Here is a 26,983-nt window from a genome sequence, read left to right on the forward strand (position 1 = left end):
TTCAGAAGAAGAAGAAACATACGCATATTGCTATGCTTTGATGGATATAGCAAAACTAGTTGAATTCGTTGAAAGAATTTGGTAAAATATTTTATTAACCGTATTCCAGATTCCAAGGCAAGCAATTTATTTAGAGACTCAGATTGATGACTGAGCCTGCAACCAAACATGATCCACATGCTGACGATTTTGTTAGTCAACCCAGCGTAGATGCAAAAGCCGAAAGGAAATGTTTTAAATGTGGTGATTCTTCGAATGTAAGCTAAATTTCAACTGTTCCAGATGTGGCCAGAGTAAGTCACCGTGCAGCACATGCAAGGTCAAAATGTAAAGCTATGAGTGAAGTTCCTCGAGGTGTTTAAGATTGTCGATATATAGCAGCAAAAGTCAGTCGCTTGTAGTGAAGACCCATGAAGCGCAGTATCTTTAAGCACAAATATATCAATGTATATCACAGGGTCATTACTTATAATAAAATTAAACAAGTAAGTGGGTTGGTTTGTGGCTTCTAAGGACAATCTCAACTACATCGACGAAAGTAAACAACAACAACGACGATTCCTTGAAAAAAAAAATCAACCACGAGAGCGACCAGTTCAGCCTTTGACGGAATAGGTTGGGAGAGCTGTTTATCAAAAGAAGTATAGACGGGAGAGTTGCAGTTGTGCTTTAATAAACATGTTTCTCCGTCAATAGTCGCCTGCCACAATGTTTTTGGTGCTGGAAGAGTGTTATCCGAACGGATCTACCAAACTTAATTTAGCTTTTGCAACTGTCGGATATACAAATTTGCGATGGAGGTATATATTATAATGTGGATTATTAAAAGAGATAGCCGCAGTTCATTTTGAGCTTCAAAAATGTCGAGCATTAACGGTTTTATTGACTTTGGGGTGCATTTTATTAGATCTTAAAAAAATATCATAGATTCAAGTCCCATTGTAGGCAGACAGTTTTTAAACTCTGATATCAAAGGTAGAAATCCGATAAAGCCACAAGTCACTCATCATTCAAAAGCTAAAGTTACGGAACTTGAATGGTACACTATTGCTGACTTTCTTCAAAGATCGTCTCGCGTGCACGTCATTCAGCTCCTAAAAATTGGAAATGTTTTTTTCTTCAATAATTATTTGCTAAAGCTAGCAAACTTGGAAGATATTTATTTAAAATCTCCTCCAAAGATTGCTATTATTTTTCAACGTCCAATCTACGCAAAAAAAATCTTAAAACATAAATTTTTCACAGTCTTAAAGCTAAATTGATTAATTTTCAAAATTTTAAGCATTTATTATTTTACAATGTTTAAGACACTGTTATCCTATTTTTATCCAATTTAGTTTTTTCTTGGTTTTTGTAATACTTACAGTAAATGCCAGAGCATCTTACACTTTTATAATCTAGTTTTTAAAATCTGCTAATAAAATGTATGGTCACGCATAGTCCGCTAGACCCCAGCCAACAATTTTCAGCTAGTCAACACCCTTCAATTAGCGGAAATCAATTCACCACCCCATCCACTTTGCACAGCACTAGGGTTACCTCATTTGACGGGTCTATTTTTCAGATCAGTAATATGATTGGTAAAACAAGTTTAAATAGACCCCTCATCAAATTAGTATGACGTTTATCGTATGCGTGTATTCGAAATGCTTCATTTCCTCTGACATATACAGTTGCACAAGCCCAGAATTTTCCATTTGCTTATTATTTTCACAGATTTTAAAAGGTCAAAGTTTGCTATATTAACATTGTTCGTCACATAATAGTTTAATAACAATCAAATCAAATCGATCAAATCAAAAGTGGTGCTGGCACAGCAGCATATCTCAGGGAGGTGCTGTACGTCAAAGGCGAGCTATAGGCCAAGGGAGAAGCAGCATAATTCGCAATGACAGGAGCAGCAACTGGAGCCGCCAAAGGAGCCGCCGCATACTTGGCAATCACGGGAGCAGCAACTGGAGCGATCACTGGAGCATGGGCGATGCCATTGTAGTTACGGGCAATTACCTGGCTACTGGTGGCAGTCACAAACGGAGCAGGAGCAGCAACGACTGCAGCGGGTGCAGCAGCTACAATCGGAGCACTATAGGCCAACTGTTGGCCAAGGAGAAGACCTGGCTTGGCAGCAGCGCAGGCGATGATGGCAAAGATAACAGCAGCCTGAAGACAAATAAGTCACTTTCAAATTGTGCTCAAGTATCAATAAAACAATATGTCAACTTACGAATTTGAACATTTTGGTTATTTGGGATATGCTTGCAGCTCGATGAGTTGAACTTGTTCGATGGCATTTAATAGTTTTTGCTGCGCTATTTATACAAAAAGGCGACTACGATGTTGACCTTAAGTCTGCATTTCTGTAATTTGTGGCTACCACGACGCGTTATACATAAAACAATGGGAAATAACATGCGGAGTGGGCCATGCGAAGTGATAACGGCTACAAAATGTTTAATGTTAACTGTGTTTACAAACTGCCACCGCATTTCAATGAACCCAATGACTCACAGTTGGATGAAGACTATTTTGGTGTTTTGTGGTATAAATACTCGCTGGCAACTGTAGTTGGACATCACATACATAGTTTGCAGCTAACCCTACAAGCAACACAAGACACAAATCTTCAACATGTTCAAATACGTAAGAGCCAGAGAGGGAAAGTCCTTGTCGTGTGGCCTGCTTCTCTAACTTAACTGCCTCTGTTTTCATTTACAGACCATCGTTATACTCGCTATCATCGCCTACGCTGCTGCCAAGCCAGGTCTTCTCCTTGGTCAACAGTTGGCCTATACTGCGCCCGCTGCAGTTGTTGCTGCTCCTGCTCCGTTTGTGACTGCCACCAGTAGCCAGGTGATTGCCCGTAACTACAATGGCATCGCCCACGCTTCAGTGATCGCTCCAGTTGCTACTCCCGTGATTGCCAAGTATGCGGCGGCTCCTTTGGCGGCTCCAGTTGCTGCTCCTGTCATTGCGAATTATGCTGCTTCTCCCTTGGCCTATAGCTCTCCGTTGGCGTACAGCACTCCACTTTTGATTTGATTGCAAGTAAAATATTAAATAAAGATATTTGTATTGTAATTTAGTGCGTTTTCCTTTCAAACGCTGTTCCCATTGAAAATGGAACTTGAGGTCAAGCTTATTTTATTTTGACGATAGGTTGCTGTGTCAAATTAAATAAAAAAAAGGAGAGAATGTTGTAATCGGGCGTGGCCGACTGCGAAATGCAGCTGTAAATTACGGGAGATATAGGCCTCTATAGTTTTTGTGGTCCGAAGTGAGCGTGTTCCAATTTTTCATATCCGGATATTTTAAGAGTGTTACTTGCAGTATTTCGAATTGTGTGAGATAAGTGGATTTATCGATTTACACCATCAGGTATGTCGGTTATGGGAGGCGGAGTGGACGTGGTCAGTCACTATTATTATCGATCTTTCAAGGAAGCTACCAGTAACGTACTTTCGGAACTTGAAGACTCTAGCTTACAAATTCTGGAAGATATGCGCATTTCAGATTTCTAGGCCCCAAGAGACCGTGGTCTGAAAATGTATATGCTGATATTTGACGCAAGTTACCTTCCAAATTTGGTGACTCCATCTTCAAAATTGTGGGAGATATGTGGCTTTATCGATTTACGATTATCGATTATATCGATATTCTACCCTCCTGGTGGACATTGCACTCAAAATTATACACTTTGTCTGACTCGGGCACAGACCAGTAAATGTTCAATGTTGCAAGTGTCTGGCTCTAAGAGTGTCGATAAAAGATGCGTTCACACGGACGGAGAGACGAACAGACACACAGAGAGCAGACGGATACTGCACAAGACCAATATAGTTTACTAAACAAGACCAATATATATTAGATATGGTCCGTACGTGGTTGGTGAAGTGAATTAAAATTTTAGCAGAGAACCTAATGTGGGCGAGTGGTCATGCTCATTACTAAAGAATAATCAGACCGAATCCGATAACAAAAGCGCTTGTCCACAAATCAGCATATCAGCTTCTTCCCAAAGGAGGGAAGCCTGCATTGACTTGGCTTCAGTACACGTGACAATTTTAAGGTCTGTTCTAAGATTTTACTATGGCTATGGCTTAAAATTAATATTGAGCATAATGTCTAAGAAATAAGATGACAATTGCATATTTAGTTTTTCTATGTATTAAGAGTCTCACAATGATTTTACCAAATTCGGTTCGGACCACTCATATAGTACAACTTTATTTAACATATATTTATTATTTAAATCAAATCAGATATTTATCATCATTTTAAACTGTTGAAAATATGTAAAAGATCAATACAACATTCCGATTACTAATGTTAATAACAGAAGATATCGATACTGCGCTCGATACCTTTACTTAAGAATACATTGAATAAATTGTTCTTAGTCTAACCGCCAAACTTAGTGCATCACTTTCTGCCGCTTTAAAAACCCAACATAAACAAACACTTTGCTGGCTACCCCGTGTTTATTTCCTAAATCATTTTCTGCTGCAAATTGGCACCAATTTTTAACATAATTTATAGTCCTTAGTTTGCTTCGATATTTAGTGAATTTGAATCTTCATTTAAATCTATTAATAGTTTTTGATAAATGGCTACTTTGTGCATATTCTATGCTGCTGCAAATTTTAGCATTGTCCCAGCAAGAACATTGCAGGGTAATTGCTTTTGGAATATGGGGAAAGAATATTTTGTGATTCATCAATTTGCGGATTATTATAAATTTATTGGCCTTTTAAACTTTTTGCAACACTTTGTCAAGTAAAAGTTCTATTTCAAGAAACATAACCACACATTACTAAAATTACTAATTAGAAATCACAACAGCACACAACAATGACAAAAGTTTTATTATATTATAATTTGTAATACCTGTGACATCCTCTTTTCGGGCATAAAGCGAGCTCCTCATTATTCTAGAATTGGGGTCAGACCTCTACCGAGAGTGGAAATAAAAGATATCTGGTAAATCTGATTTGCAAACAGTGTTATAACTACACCAACATTTTTTATTTCTTAAAACGAAACAAACAAATTGAATTTCAATTAAAAAATAATCGTATGTAAATTAAAAAATAGAGAGGTGGTCGTTAAAAATATTAGAATCGCCTTTTCATTAATCTGAAAATGTGTATTTATGATCGCTAGTTGCTTAAGAGTTCATTCAACTGCCAATACCTTCGCAGGGTGGCCCTAGAGACCTTGACCCACTTGCATTATTCCGAATATATTCAAAATAAACTATTAAGCCATTGGACCGCTAACCGCCACTGATGGTAATATTTCCCATGCTACGTGATTTAAATGTAAATAGCTAATGGATGCTTATGCACATTATCTGCACACAGAGCACGTTCATTAATTCATTTTGGTGTGCCCAAAAGTAATATATTTCAAATCGATTTTTATTTGCATTATTAATCCTTTCACAATAATCTTACAACAGAACTGGAGCAGCTCCGACGGAGTAAGGCGATGGCAAGCTGTAAGCTAGAGGAGAGCTATAGGCCAAGGGAGAAGCAGCATAATTCGCAATGACAGGAGCAGCAACTGGAGCCGCCAAAGGAGCCGCCGCATACTTGGCAATCACGGGAGCAGCAACTGGAGCGATCACTGGAGCATGGGCGATGCCATTGTAGTTACGGGCAATCACCTGGCTACTGGTGGCAGTCACAAACGGAGCAGGAGCAGCAACAACTGCAGCGGGCGCAGTATAGGCCAACTGTTGACCAAGGAGAAGACCTGGCTTGGCAGCAGCGCAGGCGATGATAGCGAGGATAACGATGGTCTGTAAATGAAAACAGAGGCAGTTAAGTTAGAGAAGCAGGCCACACGACAAGGACTTTCCCTCTCTGGCTCTTACGTATTTGAACATGTTGAAGATTTGTGGCTTGTGTTGCTTGTAGGGTTAGCTGCAAACTATGTATGTGATGTCCAACTACAGTTGCCAGCGAGTATTTATACCACAAAACACCAAAATAGTCTTCATCCAACTGTGAGTCATTGGGTTCATTGAAATGCGTTGGCAGTTTGTAAACACAGTTAACATTAAACATTTTGTAGCCGTTATCACTTCGCATGGCCCACTCCGCATGTTATTTCCCATTGTTTTATGTATAACGCGTCGTGGTAGCCACAAATTTCAGAAATGCAGACTTAAGGTCAACATCGTAGTCGCCTTTTTGTATAAATAGCGCAGCAAAAACTATTAAATGCCATCGAACAAGTTCAACTCATCGAGCTGCAAGCATATCCCAAATAACCAAAATGTTCAAATTCGTAAGTTGACATATTGTTTTATTGATACTTGAGCACAATTTGAAAGTGACTTATTTGTCTTCAGGCTGCTGTTATCTTTGCCATCATCGCCTGCGCTGCTGCCAAGCCAGGTCTTCTCCTTGGCCAACAGTTGGCCTATAGTGCTCCGATTGTAGCTGCTGCACCCGCTGCAGTCGTTGCTGCTCCTGCTCCGTTTGTGACTGCCACCAGTAGCCAGGTGATTGTCCGTAACTACAATGGCATCGCCCACGCTCCAGTGATCGCTCCAGTTGCTGCTCCCGTGATTGCCAAGTATGCAGTGGCAGCTCCTCTGATCGCTTCGTATGCTGCTGCTCCTTTGGCTGGTCCTCTGGCTTACAGCTCACACTTGGCGGCTCCTCTCTCCTACGCTCCAGCTCTGCTATAAGAACTTGTGGACTGACTGTTAATAAAAACACAAAATTGTAGCTTAACCAATCTTAACTTATCTCTGGGTGCACTTGGTCTCTCCTAATTGGACTAACAGCTAGCACATATACAGCTCAACAACTGTGGCGACCGTTGGCCAATTGTAGTGCAAGTCACACAGGCCATTAACATTTTTGTCAGCACCGGCAGCTGCTGTTTTAATTGTTGACCAGTGCGTGACGCGTGACATTAAAGTGTCCACAGGAAAGTTTGAGTTTGTTTTGAACGCAAGTTGTAGTTATGTGAAGGTCAAAATTGCTTTTTAAATTGGCTAGTAAATATCTTAAAATATTGCATTTCCCATATTACAGGTGATAAGTCTTACAATTACTTGTAATGTGCTGGGTTGGTTTTTGTAACATGCCCCACGAAATTAGTCTTAACTCCGGCCAATGTTATTGACCCCTAGCAACAGCTGTGATCTGTGCGCCCTACAGAGGGGTGTCATTAATGTTAGAAAATGGTGTGAGATGTATTGTATGCTGTTTATAAATATAAGCGCACTAGTTTTATTTATTTACAAATTTATTTAAATGTTGCTCTTAAAAGAGCAGACAATGAGCTCGCAGACCGAAGAAGGAGACAAATGAAAATCGCTGCATCGATTCACCATAAGACAGAACTTATTGTAAATTAGCGCGCTGCTGGACGGGAGAAACCAGGCCACCGGAGTGGTGGGGCGAGTTGCGAGAATGGTGTAACAAGGTTCCCACCCTGAATTCGTGGTGTTTACCAGCTTATGGCAGTTGATAATAATCTCCGGGTGGTGCGGTTGCTTGAAATATATTTAATTTTAAATAAAAATTTGATTTAAAAATAGTTTTTTTAATATTTAGTGCAGTATTTATGTACATGGGATCACAGTGTAAATTCTTAAATCAAAAGTGGTGCAGGTGCTGCAGCGGTGCATTATAGGTAAGCGGAGCAGCGAGAGGAGCAGCTGCATATCGGGCAAAGACTGGAGAAGTGAGTGGAGCAGCTATTGGTGCTGCCAGCGGATAAGCAGCATACTTGGCGACGAGAGGCGCAGCCAGAGGAACAGCAACTGGGGCCACGGCTCTGATGAGTGGAGCAGAAGCAATTACGGGCGCGACGCCGATGCCGTTATAGTTTCTGGCCACCACCTGGCTACTGCTGGCTGTCAGCAGTGGAGGAGCGGGAGCAGCAATGATGGCAGCTGGAGCAGCCAGTGGTGTCTGCAGAAGAAGTCCAGGCTTCGCGACAGTGCAGGCAACCAGGGCGCAGATGACAGCGACCTGTACGGAGAGTTGTGGAGATGTGAGCATTGGGAGAAGCAGGAGCAATAATAATAGAATGACGACAACTAACGTATTTGAACATGTTGAGAGATGTCTGATTGCTTTCTGGAGTGGCCACTTGAAAAGCGAAACTGTGTTTGATGACATGTCTTCAATTTCGATTTATTTTTATAGCGACTCGAAGCGAACGTGACGGACGCGCCATAGAAAATGAAAACAAAACCCGAAAACCGGCACAACGGAAAAGCAGAAATTAGCATGCAGAGCGCGCGAGCAAAGTGAGCCAAGTCAGACAAAACAAAGCGTTGAGTGAATTGTAACTGTAATAAGTGCATTGATTCATAAATGCTTTGATTCGCTTTAAGTTTCTCACTGGGACTTAACAACAGACACACACATTACAATCGATTAATCGATTATTTTTATTTGCTTAAACTTTTCAAATTTACCTTATAGCCATATATTTCAGGAAACGATCGGCTTATACAAGCAATCAATTAGAGTAAATTTGTGATAGTTGCTTGAGTTTTTCTCATAATACAAAAACAATATAAGCTGAGAAGAAAAGTTAACTTTTAATACTTAACTATTTTAATATTTATTTTTTAAAGATTTGAGGTGATGCCTTTGCAAATTGTCTGCACAATATGCTTTAAGAAGTGCGTTATATTAAAATTAATAATATAATAATAAAATATAATTATATTATATTTCCGATTACTTATAATATTCAATGTTAAATCAGTTCAAAATAATACGCTTCCAACTTCATGTACATATTACATTTGCTACCAAAAAGTCACTTAGCCTTAAAGCAATGCTCAGCCTTGACCCAAAAAGAAGGAATACCAATAAAATAAATAATTTTTGTGTCAACAAGCAAAAGTGTCCATTGTGTGTGTGTGTGTGTGTGTGTGTTAGTTTCTTTGGTTGCATGTGGGTGTGTGTGTGTTTTTGCTGACCGGGTTCGAGCAATAATTTTTAGTTCGCTTTGGCCTGTGTACGTGCTCAAAATGTTTAATTGGTCGACTGCTGTGAGCTGAATAGAACTCGGTGAAGTCAGGTCACTGCCTGGAGAGTTGAAGAGCAGTGTTGAAAAATATATGTGATATACTTTTTAACATACATACATATATAAATCGACATGTATATGTATACTTAAATTGGATTCAAATTTAATTGGTAATATACGAAATCGAGTTTATTTGGAGTATACATGTACATTTTCATATATGTATAATGTTGGCTGTCATTTAGTCATTTACATTCAATTAATAGTTTGTTAATTCAGTCAGTTAACAAATCCACTTACTAGTGTGGATATAATGGACCACAAGTAATATAAATTCTTGCTAATCAAGCAAAAGCGTTCAATTTAATTTCATGCACTTTGATTTTCAAACAAATTTTGTGTAATTAGCTGCGGCAATCGGAATTGGCTGCCCTTCGGGTTTTGGCAGCAGCACTGAGACCCTCGAAAGACATGGCTAACTACCAATTGTAACCAATTGCCGCCACTTATAATGGACAACGAGTGCCACGCAGGGCGCATTTTAAGTAGCCCCAGCAATGGGCTGTCTTCTTGGGTATAAATATGCGTGGCAAGGCTTCAATTTGACATCAGTTCGCAGTCTGCTCTAAAGCCGCAACTAACAACCAACTCAGCAAATCAAACAACCAACAAATCAATTCACCATGTTTAAATACGTTAGTAATATTTCGTTTGAACATCATTGCTGATGATATACTTAATCATTGTATTCCGTGTAATCCTTCACAGGCTGTTGTCCTCTGCGCTCTGGTTGCCTGCGTTGCCGGCAAGCCAGGATTGCTGCATGCACCGCTGGCTGCTCCAGCTGCCGTCCTTGCAGCACCTACACCTGTGATTACCGCTGCCAGTAGCCAAGTGGTGGCCAGGACGTTCAATGGCATCGCAGCTGCACCCGTTATTGCCGCTGCTCCCGTGCCAGTTGCTGCTCCATTCATCAGAACGGTGGCACCAGTTGCAGCTCCACTCATCAGACCTGTGGCACCAATTGCTGCTCCTCTGGCTGCTCCAGTTTTCCGACCTGTGGCACCAGTTGCCGCTCCTCTGGCTACTCCATTCGCCGCTCGAGTAGCAGCTCCTCTAGCTGCTCAAATTGCTGCTCCTCTAGCTGCTCCCTTTGCTGCGCCATTCGCTGCTCCGTTGGCGGCTCCACTTGCTCATCCGTATGCGGCACCTGTATTTGCCAAATACACAGCCCCCTTGGCTTATGGATCAGCTCCGCTGAGCTATGCAGCAGCACCCGCATTGTGGTAGGAGCTGTGTCCAGCAAGGATTAACAGCGTGGGTGTTCAACGACTGATAGCCTTTAATAAAACGCGTTCAACTTGGTATGAAAAGTAAAAAATGGTCCTATTGTTTGTCTAAACCGCTGTAATGCTCATTTGAAGAGTATGCCAGGTTTTTTTTTTACTGAATTTGCAGCATTTGAAACTCAGTCTTACAAACTTGGCTACGCCTAAGCGTATTACAAAATCATTGAATCCTTGTATTTCTGGTATCTTGATATTTTGGTTTTGTGCAATGTCCGTCATGCTGTCTGTCTGTCTGTCCATCTGTCCGTCCGTATGAACCAACGATTTTCGACACCCTTAAAGATAGACACTTGAAACTTGGAACAACTACTGGTCCGTGCCCGCGTCAGACAAAAAATTATAGTGCTACGTCCACTAGGGGGCTAGGAAATCGATAAAAATCGATATTCGCAATCGACACATCTCACAATTATAAGACTACAGTCACCTAAATTTGACACGACCACCTCCGACGCCACCACGCCCCTCGCCATTGAACAGTTTAAATGGTTATATCCTATGTCGCAGTTTTTGAGTTCGACCCGTAAATGATCTCCCATATCTCCCACAATTTCAAAGATAGAGTGACCAAACTTGGAAGGTAACTTGCTGGTGACCTCCTCCAAGGATCAGCATATACATTCTTAGACCACGCCCACACCCGTTGCCGCCAGCAGCCTCGGCCCTAGAAATGTAATATGCGCATATCTTCCACAATTCGTAAGCTAGGGTCACCAAATGTCAAAAGTATGATACTGGTAACACCCCTAAGAGTTCGATAAAAATTGGATGGCTACGCCTACTCCGCCTCTCTAAACCGATACATCTGTTAGTGGAAATCGATAACCATTTATCTTACACAAGCTTGAGTCACCAAACCTGAAAGGCATATTGCTAGTAACACCCTTTAAAAATAAGGAAAAAAAATTGGACAACGCTCACTCCCGCCCACAAAATCGATAAAATCCTGTATCTCCCGCAATTTAAGAGCTATAGTTACCGAACTTCGAAGAAACGTTACTATTTGATATCTACTGCAATTTGGAAGGCAAACTTGGACAGTACTTCTTGGCTATACCTCCATGTTCCTTTTTACTGGTTATCTACTGGAATAACTTATGGTAGTTAAAGTCAAAGTATTTCGCAGTCGGTTACGACCGACTGCAACGTTCTCTCTTATTTTTTTTCTTTTGTTACTGTGCCCGGTAAGAGAGGATGAGAGACCCTGAAAGAGCCAATCGCTTGTGGCACATCGGTTTTATTCAGGTCATTTGTGTTTCATTGTCCTTCGCTTTGCACTTGCATCCATCTAAATGAATTATGGTACATCTGCCATTGTGTGGGTCAGATCGAGCATTGAGCATCGAGCATGGAGCAATGACTGCACTGCAACCCGGAGTTCAGGTCCAGGTCGTTTCTCATGCACCTTTCATCTATATTTGCCAGTAATTTAACTTTGGCCAACAATGCGAGGGAAGCGCGTCCCCATGGCCAATAAATGTCCAAATAATTTTATTTGAATTATAGTCTCTAGAATGTGTGCACAAAAATTTAATCTTAAAGTTATTCCTTTTATTAGGATTGGGGAACAGTAAAACTTGTTAGTGGAGGAAAGCGAAAACTTAAACGGCAAAGATAAGCGATATACACATGCATTACAATCTTCAACCCCTCTTCCTCCTACCCTTACCTTCATATATGTATACATATATATATATATCCAATTCACTGTCGACGTTGGCTGATTTTGAACAGCAGCGCAAACGCAGAAAAGTTTATCCTCAATTAAACTTTTTGTAGTTGCGTAAAATTGCGCCGGAGTTCAGTTTGTCCGTTTGAGTGTATGTGTGTGTGTGTGTGTGTGTGCTGTAGGCCATACATCACGCACACACACACACACACACGCATATGCTTTACATACAGAACTCCGTATGCCATAGTATCACATCCTTTCCTATCCTATTCTATCCTATTCCAGCCTCATCTTCATTTGTTGGCTTAACTTTTAACTCCACTTGCCTTAATTTTCGCTCACTTTATTGTTGTTCGTGTGGCGCTCGGCACATTTTTGGTAATTTCCTCCCCTGGCAAATACAGACACAAAAATTCTATGTGCTTCAATTACCACTCTGGCAATCAACCTGCCCCTGCCACTTGCCACTTGCTCCATGGACCTGCTCTCCATCGTCTCAGCAGCTGTCGATGTATGTGAGGGTCGGTTTCTGCCTTCAAACATTTCATTAGCCTTCTTTACATGCGTTTTAATTTGTTGCATCATTGCGTCGTCGAGTTTTTCCTTTTGGTAATTGATTTCACAGCAAGTTCTTGTGCAAACTTTTAATGCACATTTACGTGTAATTAGAAAGACTTTGAATTTTCAACTTTGTATATAATGTATTTAATATTTAAAGTTGTCCATTAGTATCAGTATGTACGCAAATTTGTTTTGTTTTGAAGTTGAAAATACATATTAATTAGTGTCAAATTGTTTAACATTGGATTCTACTTCATTGCACTGGAGGTTGCGAAATCTATTACATCGATAAGTACAAATCTATAAGACCTTCAAATTTCCTAAAATTTGAAGGTTCAATGTTCCTATGTTCAATGTATGTGTAGTCTGCTTCTTATATTCGGTGATTCAATCGATTATAGCTTATAATCAACAAATTTATAGATAAAAACGAACACTTTCTTAACTTTGTGAACACTAATCAGCTAAAATAAAATCGAGTTAACATATTAGTGAAACATAAATCTATTGTAGAATACAATATTGTATACTCGAAAAAATACGCAAAACTTTTAGTTGAAATACAAAATAACGATCATAATGTGTGTATACAATTTTAAGAATGCAAAATATTTCAGCTATTAATTTGTTTGTTAATGAATGAATTGTTCTTTATTTGGCCAGTGCGCTTAAGGTTGCAATAAAAAACTTAATTTTTTCAAACCGAAAAGTTTACGTATAAAACTTATTTTCAAACCAAAACTTGACTTGTAAAAAATGTTCTCGAATCTCTGAATTTTCCAGACAAGCGGAGGGCAATGTTGATGGCTTCGTTGTGGTGGCTTAGCAGCTTCCTCAGTCGATTTGGGGAATTGATGGGTTGGGATGGGATGGGTAAGTGGAGCTCTGTGCCCTTAGCCTTTCAGATACAGCACCGCGAAAATCCACCAGCCTTCTGCCTTTTGATATGACGACAACAAGTCTTGCACGGCGCTTGGGATACCGACTACGTGATTTGTTTGCTAGCGCAATTTGGATGCCCGGGCGATGTAGATGCCAGCAACGTTCACATATCTGTGCGTTAGTATTGGTGCTGATATTTGTATTGGTATTGGCCGTATATGTGTGTAGGTGTGTTGGTCTTGCTACCACTTTGACATTTGGCACCAGCATCTAAGGCTTCCATCAAAAAAAGGAAAAAGAGGAAAGTTATTTTTGGCAAGTCGAAGCTAAACATACCCTTGCAGAGCCAACTGAAGGATTGTTCATAAGGAGATTTACTTTTTTGAAAGACCGTATGGAGCAAAGTAAAACTCTGTCTGGATATAAATGAAAGTAAAATAGTATTTCGAAGAAGAAATGCCTTTCTACAATACAGTTTTCTCAACACAATTATGCATATACCGCATATTTTATCAAGAGCACATTTTGTGATAAAATTAAAATACCTTCAGTACGGGATAACAGTCGAAATTGGAGTGCGTGAAAAGCGCAGCTCCAACAATTGGGTGCGATAACAAAAACGTCCATCAGGGCAGCGAGGGCAACGCACAAAGCGAATTTCAATTCCGACCGCCAGGTGGCGTTGCAAAACTTAATCACCTAATGCAAGGGGACGTGCGTTAAGCGTCTAAATAATGAGCAGCCGTCGAACAGAAAATGGCGAACGCTCCGCCAATTTGCATTGCTAGCTAAATGCAATTGACACGGAACAGATGCCATCGAGTGGCAGGTGGGGCAGAGGCAGACGCCGCGTCAGAGTTAGGGGCAGGGGGAGGGTGCACGGGGCAGGGGCCAGGGCAGGTTAACAATTGTGGCGTGGAGAGCACTGACTGCACGTACATATACACGAATATTAGAAAAAAGCAGAAGCTTTTGTTTAAATAAAACAAAAGGGATGGTTGGCATGTCTGCATCGTTCCCTGTCAATTGCCATAAGCTGGGAATTTGCACGGTAAGCCTTTTCATTCGGGGATTGATTTTGGCATCGCATATTACGCATACGCCGCATGTGTCAAAGGTGCTAAGAAATGCCAAATGCATTTGCGAATCTCTCAGAAATTGGGCAAAACCAATTCCAAATGTCTGCTTCGACACAACATTTTACCAGAATAAGCGCCTCTTACATATGCCGGAAAAAAAGAGAAAGTTTTTGTCGAAGTTTGTTTTGCTGCCAGGCCCTGGCGTTGAAGGGTTGCCAGACACACGTGTGCGAGTGTGGGTGTGGGTCTGTCGCTTATTTGCTGACACAGCTCTGATCCGCATTTAGTTACGAAAGCGAAAAATAATTAATTAAGAAGTGCAAATCATAGCAAAATTATGCGGGTTGTCAAATTAAAACTAAAAGTAAACGCCAGCAGCAGACGCCCGGAAATAACCAGACATCGTTTAAAGATACACAAAAGAATCGAGGCGAACGCACATGCTAACTGCTAAAGTGAGACAGAAATTTCGAAAGTCCTGCCAGGCAACTGCCAGAATCTCAATTTATCTCCTGACACAGCAATTAGTAATTCTCTTCTGCACGGGCTAATTTTACTTACTTTACCTAACTGGCTGCTTAGTTACGAATCGTATCTTAGTATTTTCTATAATATATATGTAATGCATTTAGGATGCAATTAACTATTTATTGGCTTACCCTATAAAAACTCATGTGCATTAATAATACTTACAATATGTATACAAGCAGCAACTTGTACGGCTGCATTTATTTTCGAAATTTCGTTCGATAGCCACAATAAAAGTTGACTAATCACAGGCAATTAGTTGACTCCTCAATAACAGATTGGATGCCAAGTACGAGTTTTCCTTGGGAGCCCCCTTAAACTGGAATGTTGTGTACTTTCTGGCAGTTCTAAACTTTTAACCAAACAATTTACGATCTGACGACGTATGTAAGCTAGGCCAAAAACTCTTGAAGAACTCCGCCATGTGCAATTGCAACTGCCAAGGCTATTTAAGGCTTCAACTCGAACTCAGCTCAACTCCTCGAGTGTTTCGGCCAGGTTCTTGCTCTGGCCTTCGACTAGCAAAATTCAAAACACCTGAGGGCTCTCTATAAGCACAACGTGCCATCGCCCTATCTGTCTGTGTATTTAAACTTTTGTAATAATCTACAGCAAATGCGCAACGTCATCGTCTTTGCCTCGAATACCTCCACGGCAAGTCCACAACAACCAAAGTTCCGGAGCGCCATTTTGCTTTTACTATTTGTTTTTGCGACTTCTGTTGACGTTGTCTCCTGTCTTTCAGTTCAGTCTCCATTTCCATCTCTTTATCCACTCCTCTCTCGGTCTTTCCTCCTTCATTCCCTCTCATCGCTGAATGTCGCTAGCGGCGCACAAACTTTACCTTTGCCCAAATTTCATTTATAAACATTCCAAGAGAGGGGCTGCAAATTGAGTGTTTAATTGCAACGAAGTTGCATTCGGATGTCAGTGGCAACATATGCTCCCAAGCACTGCCACCAACACCTGAAGCCAGTGGAGAGTAACCATCGGAGCAGATGCTAACTACTTGAACTTGGAATTGCTGCAAACTGAAGCGCTCTGGAGTGAATTTCTTATAGTTTCTTTCAGAGCTAGCGTAGTGTATGACAGCATTTGCAATACCCTCTCAAAGCGAATGAATGGAATCAAAATTGAAATTTCCACATCGTCACCCTCCCTCTGCAAATTTGCAATAATAATTAATTAGTGGTTAAACTCATTCAGTCAACTGTGACAAACAATTAACTATGCATGCTAAGAGCCACTTTCAATATTAACATCGAGAAGAAGGAGAAGCGAGAAAAGTTTTTAAATCTTTTATGTTTTTAAGCTTTATTTTTATTTTTTTAATTTCGTTAAAGTTTAGTGTCATAAATTACGTAATTAATAATATTGGCATCCCAGTTCAATTTTCTCTGACGTATGTATTGAGACATTTTGAAATGCACGACGAATTAATTTTCTAATTTGGGTTCGGTTAATATATCAAATGGAATACCCTTCGTCATAAAGTTTGACGTCAGAAAGGTTGTTGCTTATTCTTTAATTGATACTGAGTATCTTCAAGTATAGCGCTTAAGCATATACCTCAAATGTTATATTGTTATGGAAGCAAATGTCAAAAGAATGCTGTTATGTCTTCATTTTAATGGTTAAATTACAGCCAAACCCAACTGTCAAATAACCTGTCACCTAGCAGAGCTCTCCTGTGATCTCTCAAGCTGCTTATTTTGCCAGTGCCGCGCCGTTGATTGTCAGCCACTCATAGACTCGATCCGAGTCAATCATTTCACTTATGTTTTCAGGCCGCAGAGCGTCAAAAGTAATTTGCATTTAGCAAATATTTGCTAGCAACCAATTCAGCCGACATCCTGGGCTCCATCTTCCACTCAAGTCTCACAGGCCTGCCTCCATAGAGAGAAGGACAACATCAAAGCTTCGTGCCGCGATGCGTGTCAAAGGCGTTGGCATAGCTTTAAGTGTAACTCGCTTTCTGTTGCGTCTGTCAGCCTTTTGCAATTCTCAGCATTTCTTAAAATACCCGGCCAACAAGTTTCATTTTTTTTTTTGTTCTGGTTGGCGTTCTGTGGAGCCCTCTGGCGGTGGCTGTGCTGGTCGGGGATACGCCATTTGACGTCGCGACGTGGCTAAACTGAGTTTCAGCTTGGGTGTCGCGTTGCCCGAGGCATCGACGGCGGTCTGGGCTAATTTTTTGATGGATTTGCTTACTATTTTTTTCGTTTAATTTTGTAGATGTATTTTTGTTTATCCCTGCGCTTTTCACTGCAAAGAGTGTCAGTCTGTGGTTGGAAACTGTCGGTGCCAATGTGAATATCTGGCGCTAAAAACAAGCCCATTATTTACAGGTCTAAATAACTTTTGGGGCAACTTTGTCAGCTTCCATTCGAGTTATTGTTTCGTGTGTTGCTTCCATGCAAGGATAAAGTTTGTGTAATTTTTAAATCATCAATGGGACAGCTGCAGTTACAACTCTACCTAAACAAAGTGCAAAGCTTTGTTGGCTTGTTAATGCCGCTTGTTTTTGTTGAATTTTTCAAATCGTACACTGAGCAACCATTTGCCGACTGTTGTTGTTTCTATTGCTTTTTCGCTATACTTCCGTGCATTTTGTTGCACTTCAGGAGAGAGCTAACGGAGCGAGGGCTGCTCCTTATTTTGTGGCTAGATATTCCACTTGTACTAGACGACTTAAAATAAGTGCAGCTCCAGTCGACAGAGCCCCACTAGTAATTGAAAATTGAATTAAGTTAATAAACTTGTGAGTAATACTTCAGGACTATATTCTGAGTTACAAAATTGAATCATAACTAATTAAATAATAATAAAATAAGATATACTCTATGCTACAATGGAGCCTAAGCTAAACATCGATTTTTATGAAATTCGGTACCGATAAATAACTTGATCTGAGTTTAAACTTTAACTTTTTCAAAACATCGCGTTAATATTGATATAATTTCTGGATTCGTTTTTATTATTTTTTTGCATTATTTCTTTTCATTATTATTGAACATGTTTAATTTTTAAATTAAGTATCTAGTGAGAATTTCACTTAAGTTGTCTTTCCAATATAGTGTACACATATTTAGTTATATTTAAAATCATCTAACGACCCCTGTTTTACTCAGTCGACGATTCTTCTGTTTGTTTTTTTTTTTATTGCATTTCCAAGCAACACAAAAGTTGGAAGGAGAAAAGCTCTTTGTTTTGCTTTTGACGATGGTTGCCGCTGCGGCTCGATGCAAGTTGCAACCTGCTTGCATTTGCTGGCTGCTACGTGTTCAATAACCATTGTGTTGCATACTTTAGTGTGAAGGGGCTAGCTGGCATTAAAAGAGGATTTTAAAGGAGTCGCAACTGTGGCAGCTGCATCGAAGGCGGCCGCGTCAAACGGTTTGCAGCAAATCAATTACTGCTAAGAAGTTTTCCAGCGCTAATTGCAACGGGTCTTTGTTTTTGCCGGCCTTTGCCAGACTTTGCCAGGGACTTTGTTGACTTTGTGCAGGCAGCCGAAAACAGAGAACGAAAATAAAATAAGTTGCAGATGAACAGCAAATCGTTTGGCTGCTTTGTGACTTGGCCAAAATTCTGTGGATTTATCATGAGCGCTTTGTAAGAATTTTTGTAGACTAGAACTTTGTTACTGCTTCTGATCCTGGTATTGGTGCTGGGCCACGTCTGCAATGCGCACTTCTCGCTGCAGTCAAAATTAATGTGCAAGCCTTTTAATTACACGACAAATAAGCAAACAGCCCAAAAGTTTTGCGCTAGTTACACGAAAATGATGTGTAAGCACTTGAAAGACGTTTAAGGGCTCAGGCTCAGGGCTGCTTCATTGCTGATTCGTCAATGATATCTTCATTAGTTCAAAAATATATATTTTTTATCTTGATAAACATTTTAAATACAAATTGTGTACTGCTTTAATTGATATCATTATATTATATATTATTAAATAAATAATTTATTAGTCAATTAAAACTATTTTCTCTACAAAATGCATTAAACTGCATTGGTTTCTTAAATTACTAGCTAACTGCAATACATTTTGCTGCTTCGCTACGCTTTTAAATAGTTTGGTAACCCTGATGTGTGTGGTAATTAATATGGCTTTGAGTAAGTAGAGTTGATAAAATATCTTTCCATGCTTTTAGGCACAAAATGGATGACAATTTGGCCAACACTGGACTAAAAACGGTAATATACTCCAGAAAATTGGCAAATGGTCAGCTAGTAATGATTTATATATATATATATGTATATATATATATACACGTATATATAGCATAGCATGGCAACTGCTTAATCAGCTTTATTTGTATTGATAGCGTTGCATTTTTTCCAGCTGCTGCGAAGTTAAACAAAGCGCAGCGAGCAAAGAGGAAACCAGCGCAGCGTAAAATGCATTAAAAGCGTAGTAAACAAGCAGACAGGCAGACAGACAACTGGACAAATGGACAACAGAATACACCAAAGTGGCAGCCCTTAGGTTGTCCGCCATAGAGAATTTAACTCCCGGACCCTTTGCGGCCATTCAAAAGTTATGCATTTTCAAGTGTCTGGCTGGGATCTGGTCTTGTCTGAAGTAGAAGTCCTGCCAGCCAGTCGCCCGCTGTTTACAGAGCTATTTAATCGAAGTACTGCTGATGCCGATGCCGTCGACAGCATCGCTGTGCATCCTGCAGCTTGTTCTCCAGCTCGTAATGCCCACAGTGAGTGCAAAAATGTTTTTGGCCCATTTTTTTTCTTCTTCCGTTTTTCATTAATGGATTTAACATAAAAATACAATTTGCTGATATTTAAGTCATTTGGCCGTTAATAAATTGTGAAGCGTTGTTTGATTTAATTTGCTGCCTGCCGAATTTTCTCAATTTCAGGGTGATTTTTTTTCAACGTTTTTTTGTTATTCCATATAATGACCGATTTGATAAATTATAAAGAAATAAAAATAATAATTTATATGGCTTTTTGTTTGCTCTTTCATAGCTTTGTATCTGTCAGCTATAGTCAGTGTCACTCTTTTCTCTCCATCTCTCTCTTAGTTATTCTTAATTACTGGCGTTAAGTGTCTGTTTTGTAACCATAAACATCACTCAAGGATGTTTAATTGGTAGAATAAACTGATAAACTGGTATTGATTCGATTAACTGCAGTTTTAATGTCAAGTGTTGACTTGTCTCTTTGATGTTTGGCCACATGTCGTGTTGACAACTACAGCTCGAGGACTCATTGCCCATCCGTACCATCGCCGCCATCTCAGCAACTGCTGCAGTAATAAAACAAAACAGCAGCTCAAATTGCCCGACAGCACAACCCCAAACACTCCGCACAATTCAACGCCCTTGCAGCCGCTGCCTTTCATTTAATTGCGGTTGACTTTTGGGGCTCTCACAAACAGACAGATGGACAGACAGAAAGAGAATCACATTGGGGCAACTGGCAAACAGATTCTGCCCCCAAATCACTTGGCAACAAAATGCCAATCATCAATCAAGGTGATTTGTTTCAATGCCCCAGCCACGGGTATCACGCTGTTGTGGCTACAGATGGACATGGAGTCCTGGCAGCAATCGATGGAGTTTGAGGCTAGCGACCAGTTTCCTGTTGCTCGACTCTGCTTGCCGCATGTGGCCAATCACTTGCATGCACTTCAATTTCTGCGGTTGCAAGCCCCTCTTCCCCTGTCCCTCAATGCCTCCAGTCCCCTACTTCTGCTGCTTACCGCCAATGTCAGCCATGAGCTGCTGTTGTTGTTCATCAATGAATTCAATCACGAAAATGTTGTTGGTCTCCCTTCAAAGCTCCAATGTTGGATGCTTCGTTCCCCAATCTCCTCACTCGTTGCATATTCATGAGAGCTGACGCCTGTTTGAGTTACTGACGTGCCTTTGATTTAATTGCCTTGATTTTGTCTATAATTTATTTTGAGCCATTTCACCAACATTTCACTATGTCCAGCTACAAAAGTTGCCGCCACAATAGTTAAGCGTTTTCTTTTCATACCTTTGTGGAGAGTATTATAATTTTGTCATGAAATTTGTAACGTATTAGGTGAGACAACTCCAAATCAATATAGTATATATATATATATATAATCAGCATCACAGCTGAGTCAATATGTAAGTCTGTCTCTTAGTAGAGTAACACCTGCTGCTACTAAATAACTACACAAATATACTGTATTGAGTTCCTAGCACGATTTAAAACTATAATCATTAAAGCTTACATCCCGAAAGAAACATAATCAATATAATATTATCTTCAAATGTGTATTAATATTTTAGTACATAAGGAAATTTAAATTTCTGCAGGTTGAGTCCGGTCTATAAAGGTATGCAATATTCGGCGTTCCTCAAAAAAATGTTCTTAACCGTTCTTTTTGTCGTTGTCTGGCATTTTGAGCTTTCTACTTTGGACACAGCATATATTTGGTATAATTTACCCATGACTGCCACACGTTGAAGTCGTCGCTGCGATTTGTGTTTTATGTTGCCCTGTTTCTACTGATATAGCGGGAGTTTTTTATATAGAGCTAGATCATCGAGAAAATAATTGTTTTCTTAAAGAAGGAGTAATATATGATGATATATTAAACATTACTTTCACTTTCTTTTCTTTCCAAAATTTTACAAAATTACGTGTTCTCTATTTTTGTTACCTTTGTAACATTATATATTATCAATATATATATATATATATATATATATATTGTTTATTTATATTGTCAGGTAATTACGCCAGTATCTTATAATTAATTTTTATGAATAAGTCAATTACTTTCCAATTCACTCATATCCCCAAATAGGGTATTGATTAATCGACCATTCTTAATAAATAATTTCGATTTTCTCGCTGCGTATACAAAAATTGCTGAAATATTTCATTTTTGCCGCAGCGCTGTTCAACGTTTCCTACGCTCTTACTTTGTCTGTCTGTTAGCTGCAGCTCCACATTTTTAACGCTTTAAAAAGTTTTTCTCGCACTTTTGTCGCCATTTTGTGCACAGCAGCCGCGAGTCCCAGGGCACCGCCTCTCTTCTTCTTTTCTGTTTCTTTTTTCTCTTATTTTTCATAAATTCCAGAGAGGTGTGTGCATAAATTGTTGTCGCCTGTGCCCTGCAGCGAGCACTTATGCAAGGGGGTCTGCTGGAAGATGTTTCGGCTTCATGAAGTTGCTTAAGATATTTGCACAAACCGAACGATTGAGGGACACCAAATGACCTAGGACTAAACTCATTTTAAAGCCAGACTGATTGTAATTTCATTGGACCCACGTCTGCGTCTCTACCCACCGTCACGCGCCGTGGCGCCACTCGTTGGTGCCCATTACCGATTTTGGTTATTTCATTTTCCAGGCGACTTCAAATGTCATTTCCTTTAGCTGCCTGCCGTCCTGTGATTTGTGACCTGAGTAATCGTAATCGCGCTTTATCTATTAGTTACATTGCCGCCTTCATTTTGCTACTTCTTCGTTTTCATCCTCGTCGTGTTCTGTTCGGCGTCTTTAATGAAATTTACTCGGGTTGCCTTTCTATTTACTTTGTGGCACAAAATTAATAAAAGCGAGGTGCACAGTAGCGGCAAAGGCAAAGCCAAGTGGAAACTTAATCCCAAAGGAAATTATGTGAAAAATGTGCGTGGGTTGATGGCTCCCCCGCCCCATCCACTCCCTCCATAACCTTCCCTTTCCCATCTCATAATGTTGCCGGGCAATTGTGGGCGATTGGGCGACTTGGTAGTTTCGGCCCTTTCATGTTTAAGTAGTTAAACGGCGCAGAGCTGTAAATATTTTTACTCGAACGTGCAGCTTAAGGCCCAAAAACCCAAAAGAACCGAAAAAAATCAATCAAAATTACCCCTTTTTATACCCTGAACCCATTATAAAACGTGATAAAGGGCATAATGAATTTGTGCAAAAGTATGTAACAGTCAAAAGGAACTATGCCCCACAACGTAAAGGATATATTATATTCATGATTAGCATCAAAAGATGAGTCGATTTAGAAATGTCTGTCTATCCATCCGCCTGTTTGAATAAGCCAATCTCAGAGACTATATGAACAAGAGACTTTCAAATTGGAATATACGAGAGCTTATCGATATTCCCTCTGAAATATTATTGATCAGCTAATAAAACATAGAGTTTTAAACGTAATTTCATATTAATCTCACTACTATAAAATAATTAATATACTTGATAGCTAGGTTCAGGGTATCTGCTAGTCGCTCTCTCGACTAGAGTATCCAAACTTGCTTTTTTTTTATGTTCTGGTATTTTGAGGTAGTCCTGTATTATTTATATTAATTTTATTTTCCTTTAGGAGGCTGAAGTGCCTCTTATTTTAAGCTACGCAATTATTAATAAATGTATTTTTATCAGCATACATTCGGAATGAAAGAAAATAGTATATTTTATATTATTACTTATTAGACATTCAAACACAACTTAACAAGATGTTATTTTTAAACAATCTTTACTGCCTTAAATCGCTTTGTTCAAGTGGTCAAGCAAGCCAAATAATAAATAAAATAAAGCATTTAAATTATTTGCTTTTATTTTTAGCGGAATTGTTTAGAAGAACATAATCAGTGTGGTCTCGTTTCCACTTTTGCTTTGCTGCACCTGAAATATATAAAAATTAAATTAATTAAAAATTGATCAATTTTAGTGCTACAAGATTGAAACATCCCAGGATGTTAATAACTGGATAAAATCCCTGTGAGAGACAGTTAGAACAAATACGAGAGTGCATTCCAGCAAACATATCATGATATGCAACTGACGGCGGATTTCCAAGACGGTTTTACACAACTATAGAAAGATTCTTCACCCAATTCATCATTTCAATTTCAAAAGGTCGCACATAGATTTTAAATATGATAATGAATCACAATATATTATAAGTATGCCAAAGGGCATATGGCATAGGCCGATTGTTGCCAGCAACAGCAAAGAATTTTAAGTGATAATTAATTTTTTTAGCAGATTGGCAGTGGCTTCAAACCTTCAATTTGCTTGTTGTGAGAATGTTTAGCAATTGGCTTAAAACATTTAATAAACAAATCAAAGTGTTGCGAAAAGACTATGCTTTGGCTACTAGTCTAACCATATTCTTTCAAATAAAGTTTATAACGCATTGGAAATAACTATGTGTTATTAATTGAACAATGAAGCTATAATAGCACAAACACCGATCTTTTAAGGACCAACCAAATTTGGTGACTGTATCCTAAAAATTGTGCGAGAATTGCGGCTTTACCGATTTACGATTATCGCTTTTTTCGATTTTCCTATTTTTTTATATAGGAGGCCTCTAGTGGTCATAGCACACCAGTTTTGACACTTTGTTGGACGCAGGCATAGACCAGTATGTGCTGCTAGTTTCAAGTCTCTATCACGAAGAGTGTCGAAAAAGTTGCGTTCATACAGACGGACAGACGGACTGACAGCATGGCGGACATTGTACAAAAAAATATACTATAATACCTCGGTATCAGAATATAAGCAAACTAATTATTCGGCCCATGCACAATAACTGAAACGGGTATAATAAAGTATGAAAAGGGCGGCTTCTTGAAAAGTATACTTATTTGAATGGCCACTGCCATAACTTTTTAAAAACTGTATCGTTTGCCTTGTTACCATATATTCTAAACTTAAAGCCAATTTATTAAAGTACTTGTAACTCAAACCCATTACAAAATGTGTAAAAGGGTACAATAGGGAATATATATTCTTCATTGGCATCAATAACCAAGACGACTTAGCCATGTGTGTTTACCCCGTGTTTAATAAGCCGATCTCCGAGGCTATAAGGGCTTGAAATATTTTGAATATGAGGGAACTTATGCCACAAGCAGATCAAGTTTATTTCATTTTTATAAATAATTTCCCCCGGTTCTGGAATATCGATTCAAGGACACAATTGTAATGATTTATCCTTTCTATTCATACATATATCTTGATATATTATTGATCAGATATAAAAATGTTGTTAAGATCGGAAAGGAATACATAATTTGCTCAACTAATTTAACTTCTGGCCTTCTACCAAATTATACTTTCATATTGAATAAACTGTTACCAGTCAGCCTATAATCAATTTAAGAGGTGATTTCACATTATCTCCTTGGCGAGCTACTTCAACTAGAACAATCTTACTTTTTATATATCTACATTATGGGGTCGTAGACATCTTTTTCACTATTCAAATGAGATAAATTCTTGAGACACTTACAAAATTGACTTCCAAAGGGTTTTCAAATACTTTTTTCAAGAATATTGGTCTTAATAATTCCGAATATTTAAAAAAGGTTGCCGACAATCTCATTAAATTTGCCCGAATTCTTTTCATTATTGTGAGTTGGGTGAAAGGGACGGGTAATTTTCGACTCTCACCCATCCCCCCTGCTGCGTTTGAGTTATGTGCGGGCAACTTAATGCTTGCGAGTTGCATAATATGGAGAAATTGGAGTTAATCTGCACATGCCCAGCAGCGTTACGTTAGGGACATGACGGAAAGATGGACAGACGGACGGACGGCCCGAGTCGCCTTTGAGTTGGGCGCGTAATAAGGACAATTGTCTTTTGCCTTTGTGTGGCGCTCTGGCCAAAGTGTCAATTACAGGCATCCAAATAGGTGAACAACAAGCAGGCAAGCAGAAAACATATTAACAGGATGAGGGGCGCAGAGGGAGTTGTAAGTTGAAAATTCCTGGGTGGCTGTTCCATAATGCTAATGTAATTGTCATCTCATTGTTTGTCACAAGGATAATATCGTAATTAACCAGAGCATGGGCAGTTAATTACTTGCATAAGACTCGAAGAGACAGCAAGGCAATATTACCAATCTGCTGTACTGCTGTATTCCTCAGTATAATATTTTTAAATTTGATAGGACTTGAAATAAAATTAACTGGCTTATAAGTTTAAGTTTCTAATCATTGTTTCATTTGGGGAAAATATTCAAATCAGTATGTAATTTTTGCATTCTCAGCTTTTTAATAGCTTTATTTGAATTAATAACAATTTCGTTATAAAACGAAAACGCTTAGTCTTTTTTTTACAACAAATATTTTTTTATAAGAAGGTTTGAAGCCAATTGGAAAACAATCTCTCAATAAGAGTAACTAACGATCGATGAGCGAATTGAAGGTTTGAAGCTACAGTTAAGCCTTCTCGACAATCAGAGCAAATAATAAAATCGATGGATCAGCTTGAGTTATGCGAAACAACTGATTAGCTGCAGCAGCCAGCGGATCAGCCAACTCCCAATCAAAGCGCTGTAGACTGGGAGCACTTCTCACGCTGACTGCTGCAGCTCAAACTGCACTAACATGGTGTGGATATGTAAATACGATTATTAATTAATATTAATAAATATCTTCAAATTAAATCGCCAATTGTTACATATTGTTTTAAGCTTTCAGCTAAAATAGTTTAGGACTTCAGGGAAAGTCAAGCTATTAGACTTGTTAAATTGATTGAGTTTTATCTGAGTATTAATAAAAGGGTGCAAAGTAAAACCGATGGCAAATAACGAAGAGTGAGTAACTGAAGAATTCATGAAAAATAAATGAAGTCAATATTCTTAAATAGCATTTTATTCAATTATTTGTCTGCCACAAAGATTTTATCTTTATTTTGGCACTTTAAAATATTAACTCCAATTATGTCCAATACTATTTGATTTATTAAGGAATAAGTCAATTTTAACTAATTGCCATTAATTTCATAGCGTAATACCAATACACTCTTTGATACTGATTATATTCTCTGCGAAACTAGTGGCTCTTCATTTTTTCCTTATAAACATTTTTTTTGTTCTACTTTACTTAAATGGTTTAAATACATATTAAATAAAAACTAAATGATTAAGTAATAACTAGGAATAGGATGCG

General features: G+C 39.1%; 6 protein-coding genes across 7 annotated transcripts; 3 read left to right on the forward strand and 3 right to left on the reverse strand.

Annotated features, from left to right (window-relative positions):
- Positions 1-1,791: 1,791 nt before the first annotated feature.
- Positions 1,792-5,908, reverse strand: LOC6570714 (cuticle protein 38). Of its 2 annotated transcripts, XM_001996891.3 has the most exons (3): positions 2,509-2,703; positions 2,225-2,440; positions 1,792-2,160 (listed from the first exon to the last, which is right to left on the reverse strand). In XM_001996891.3, the coding sequence occupies exons 2-3, from the start codon at positions 2,234-2,236 to the stop codon at positions 1,792-1,794; spliced, it is 381 nt and encodes a 126-aa protein (XP_001996927.1). In that variant the 5' UTR covers positions 2,237-2,440; positions 2,509-2,703. The 2 variants fall into 2 exon arrangements, with proteins under 2 accessions (XP_001996927.1, XP_043070337.1); XM_043214402.1 differs by lacking the exons at positions 2,225-2,440; positions 2,509-2,703 and adding an exon at positions 5,876-5,908.
- LOC116806140 lies at positions 2,629-3,039 on the forward strand. Its single transcript, XM_032742212.2, has 2 exons — positions 2,629-2,640; positions 2,716-3,039. Exons 1-2 carry the CDS (start codon positions 2,629-2,631, stop codon positions 3,037-3,039), a joined length of 336 nt encoding a protein of 111 aa, XP_032598103.2.
- LOC122322412 (cuticle protein 19.8-like) lies at positions 5,450-5,806 on the reverse strand (the record flags this gene model as incomplete). The annotated part of the gene is made up of 1 exon (XM_043214396.1): positions 5,450-5,806. A coding segment is annotated over one exon (357 nt), but the record flags the coding sequence as incomplete, so codon positions are not given.
- A 37-nt stretch (positions 5,909-5,945) lies between the features above and the next one.
- On the forward strand, positions 5,946-6,720 carry LOC6570716 (pupal cuticle protein G1A). Its single transcript, XM_032742214.2, has 3 exons — positions 5,946-6,007; positions 6,076-6,291; positions 6,356-6,720. The coding sequence occupies exons 2-3, from the start codon at positions 6,280-6,282 to the stop codon at positions 6,695-6,697; spliced, it is 354 nt and encodes a 117-aa protein (XP_032598105.1). The 5' UTR covers positions 5,946-6,007; positions 6,076-6,279; the 3' UTR covers positions 6,698-6,720.
- An 896-nt stretch (positions 6,721-7,616) lies between these two features.
- On the reverse strand, positions 7,617-8,079 carry LOC6570717 (calphotin). Its single transcript, XM_001996894.1, has 2 exons — positions 8,068-8,079; positions 7,617-7,994 (listed from the first exon to the last, which is right to left on the reverse strand). The coding sequence occupies exons 1-2, from the start codon at positions 8,077-8,079 to the stop codon at positions 7,617-7,619; spliced, it is 390 nt and encodes a 129-aa protein (XP_001996930.1).
- A 1,523-nt stretch (positions 8,080-9,602) lies between these two features.
- Positions 9,603-10,308, forward strand: LOC122322413 (cyclin-dependent kinase inhibitor 1C). Its single transcript, XM_043214397.1, has 2 exons — positions 9,603-9,704; positions 9,778-10,308. Exons 1-2 carry the CDS (start codon positions 9,693-9,695, stop codon positions 10,297-10,299), a joined length of 534 nt encoding a protein of 177 aa, XP_043070332.1. The 5' UTR covers positions 9,603-9,692; the 3' UTR covers positions 10,300-10,308.
- Positions 10,309-26,983: the final 16,675 nt, after the last annotated feature.

This window comes from Drosophila grimshawi, unplaced genomic scaffold (assembly GCF_018153295.1).
Source record: "Drosophila grimshawi isolate 15287-2541.00 unplaced genomic scaffold, ASM1815329v1 contig_1240, whole genome shotgun sequence".
Classification (NCBI taxonomy): Eukaryota; Metazoa; Arthropoda; class Insecta; order Diptera; family Drosophilidae; genus Drosophila; species Drosophila grimshawi.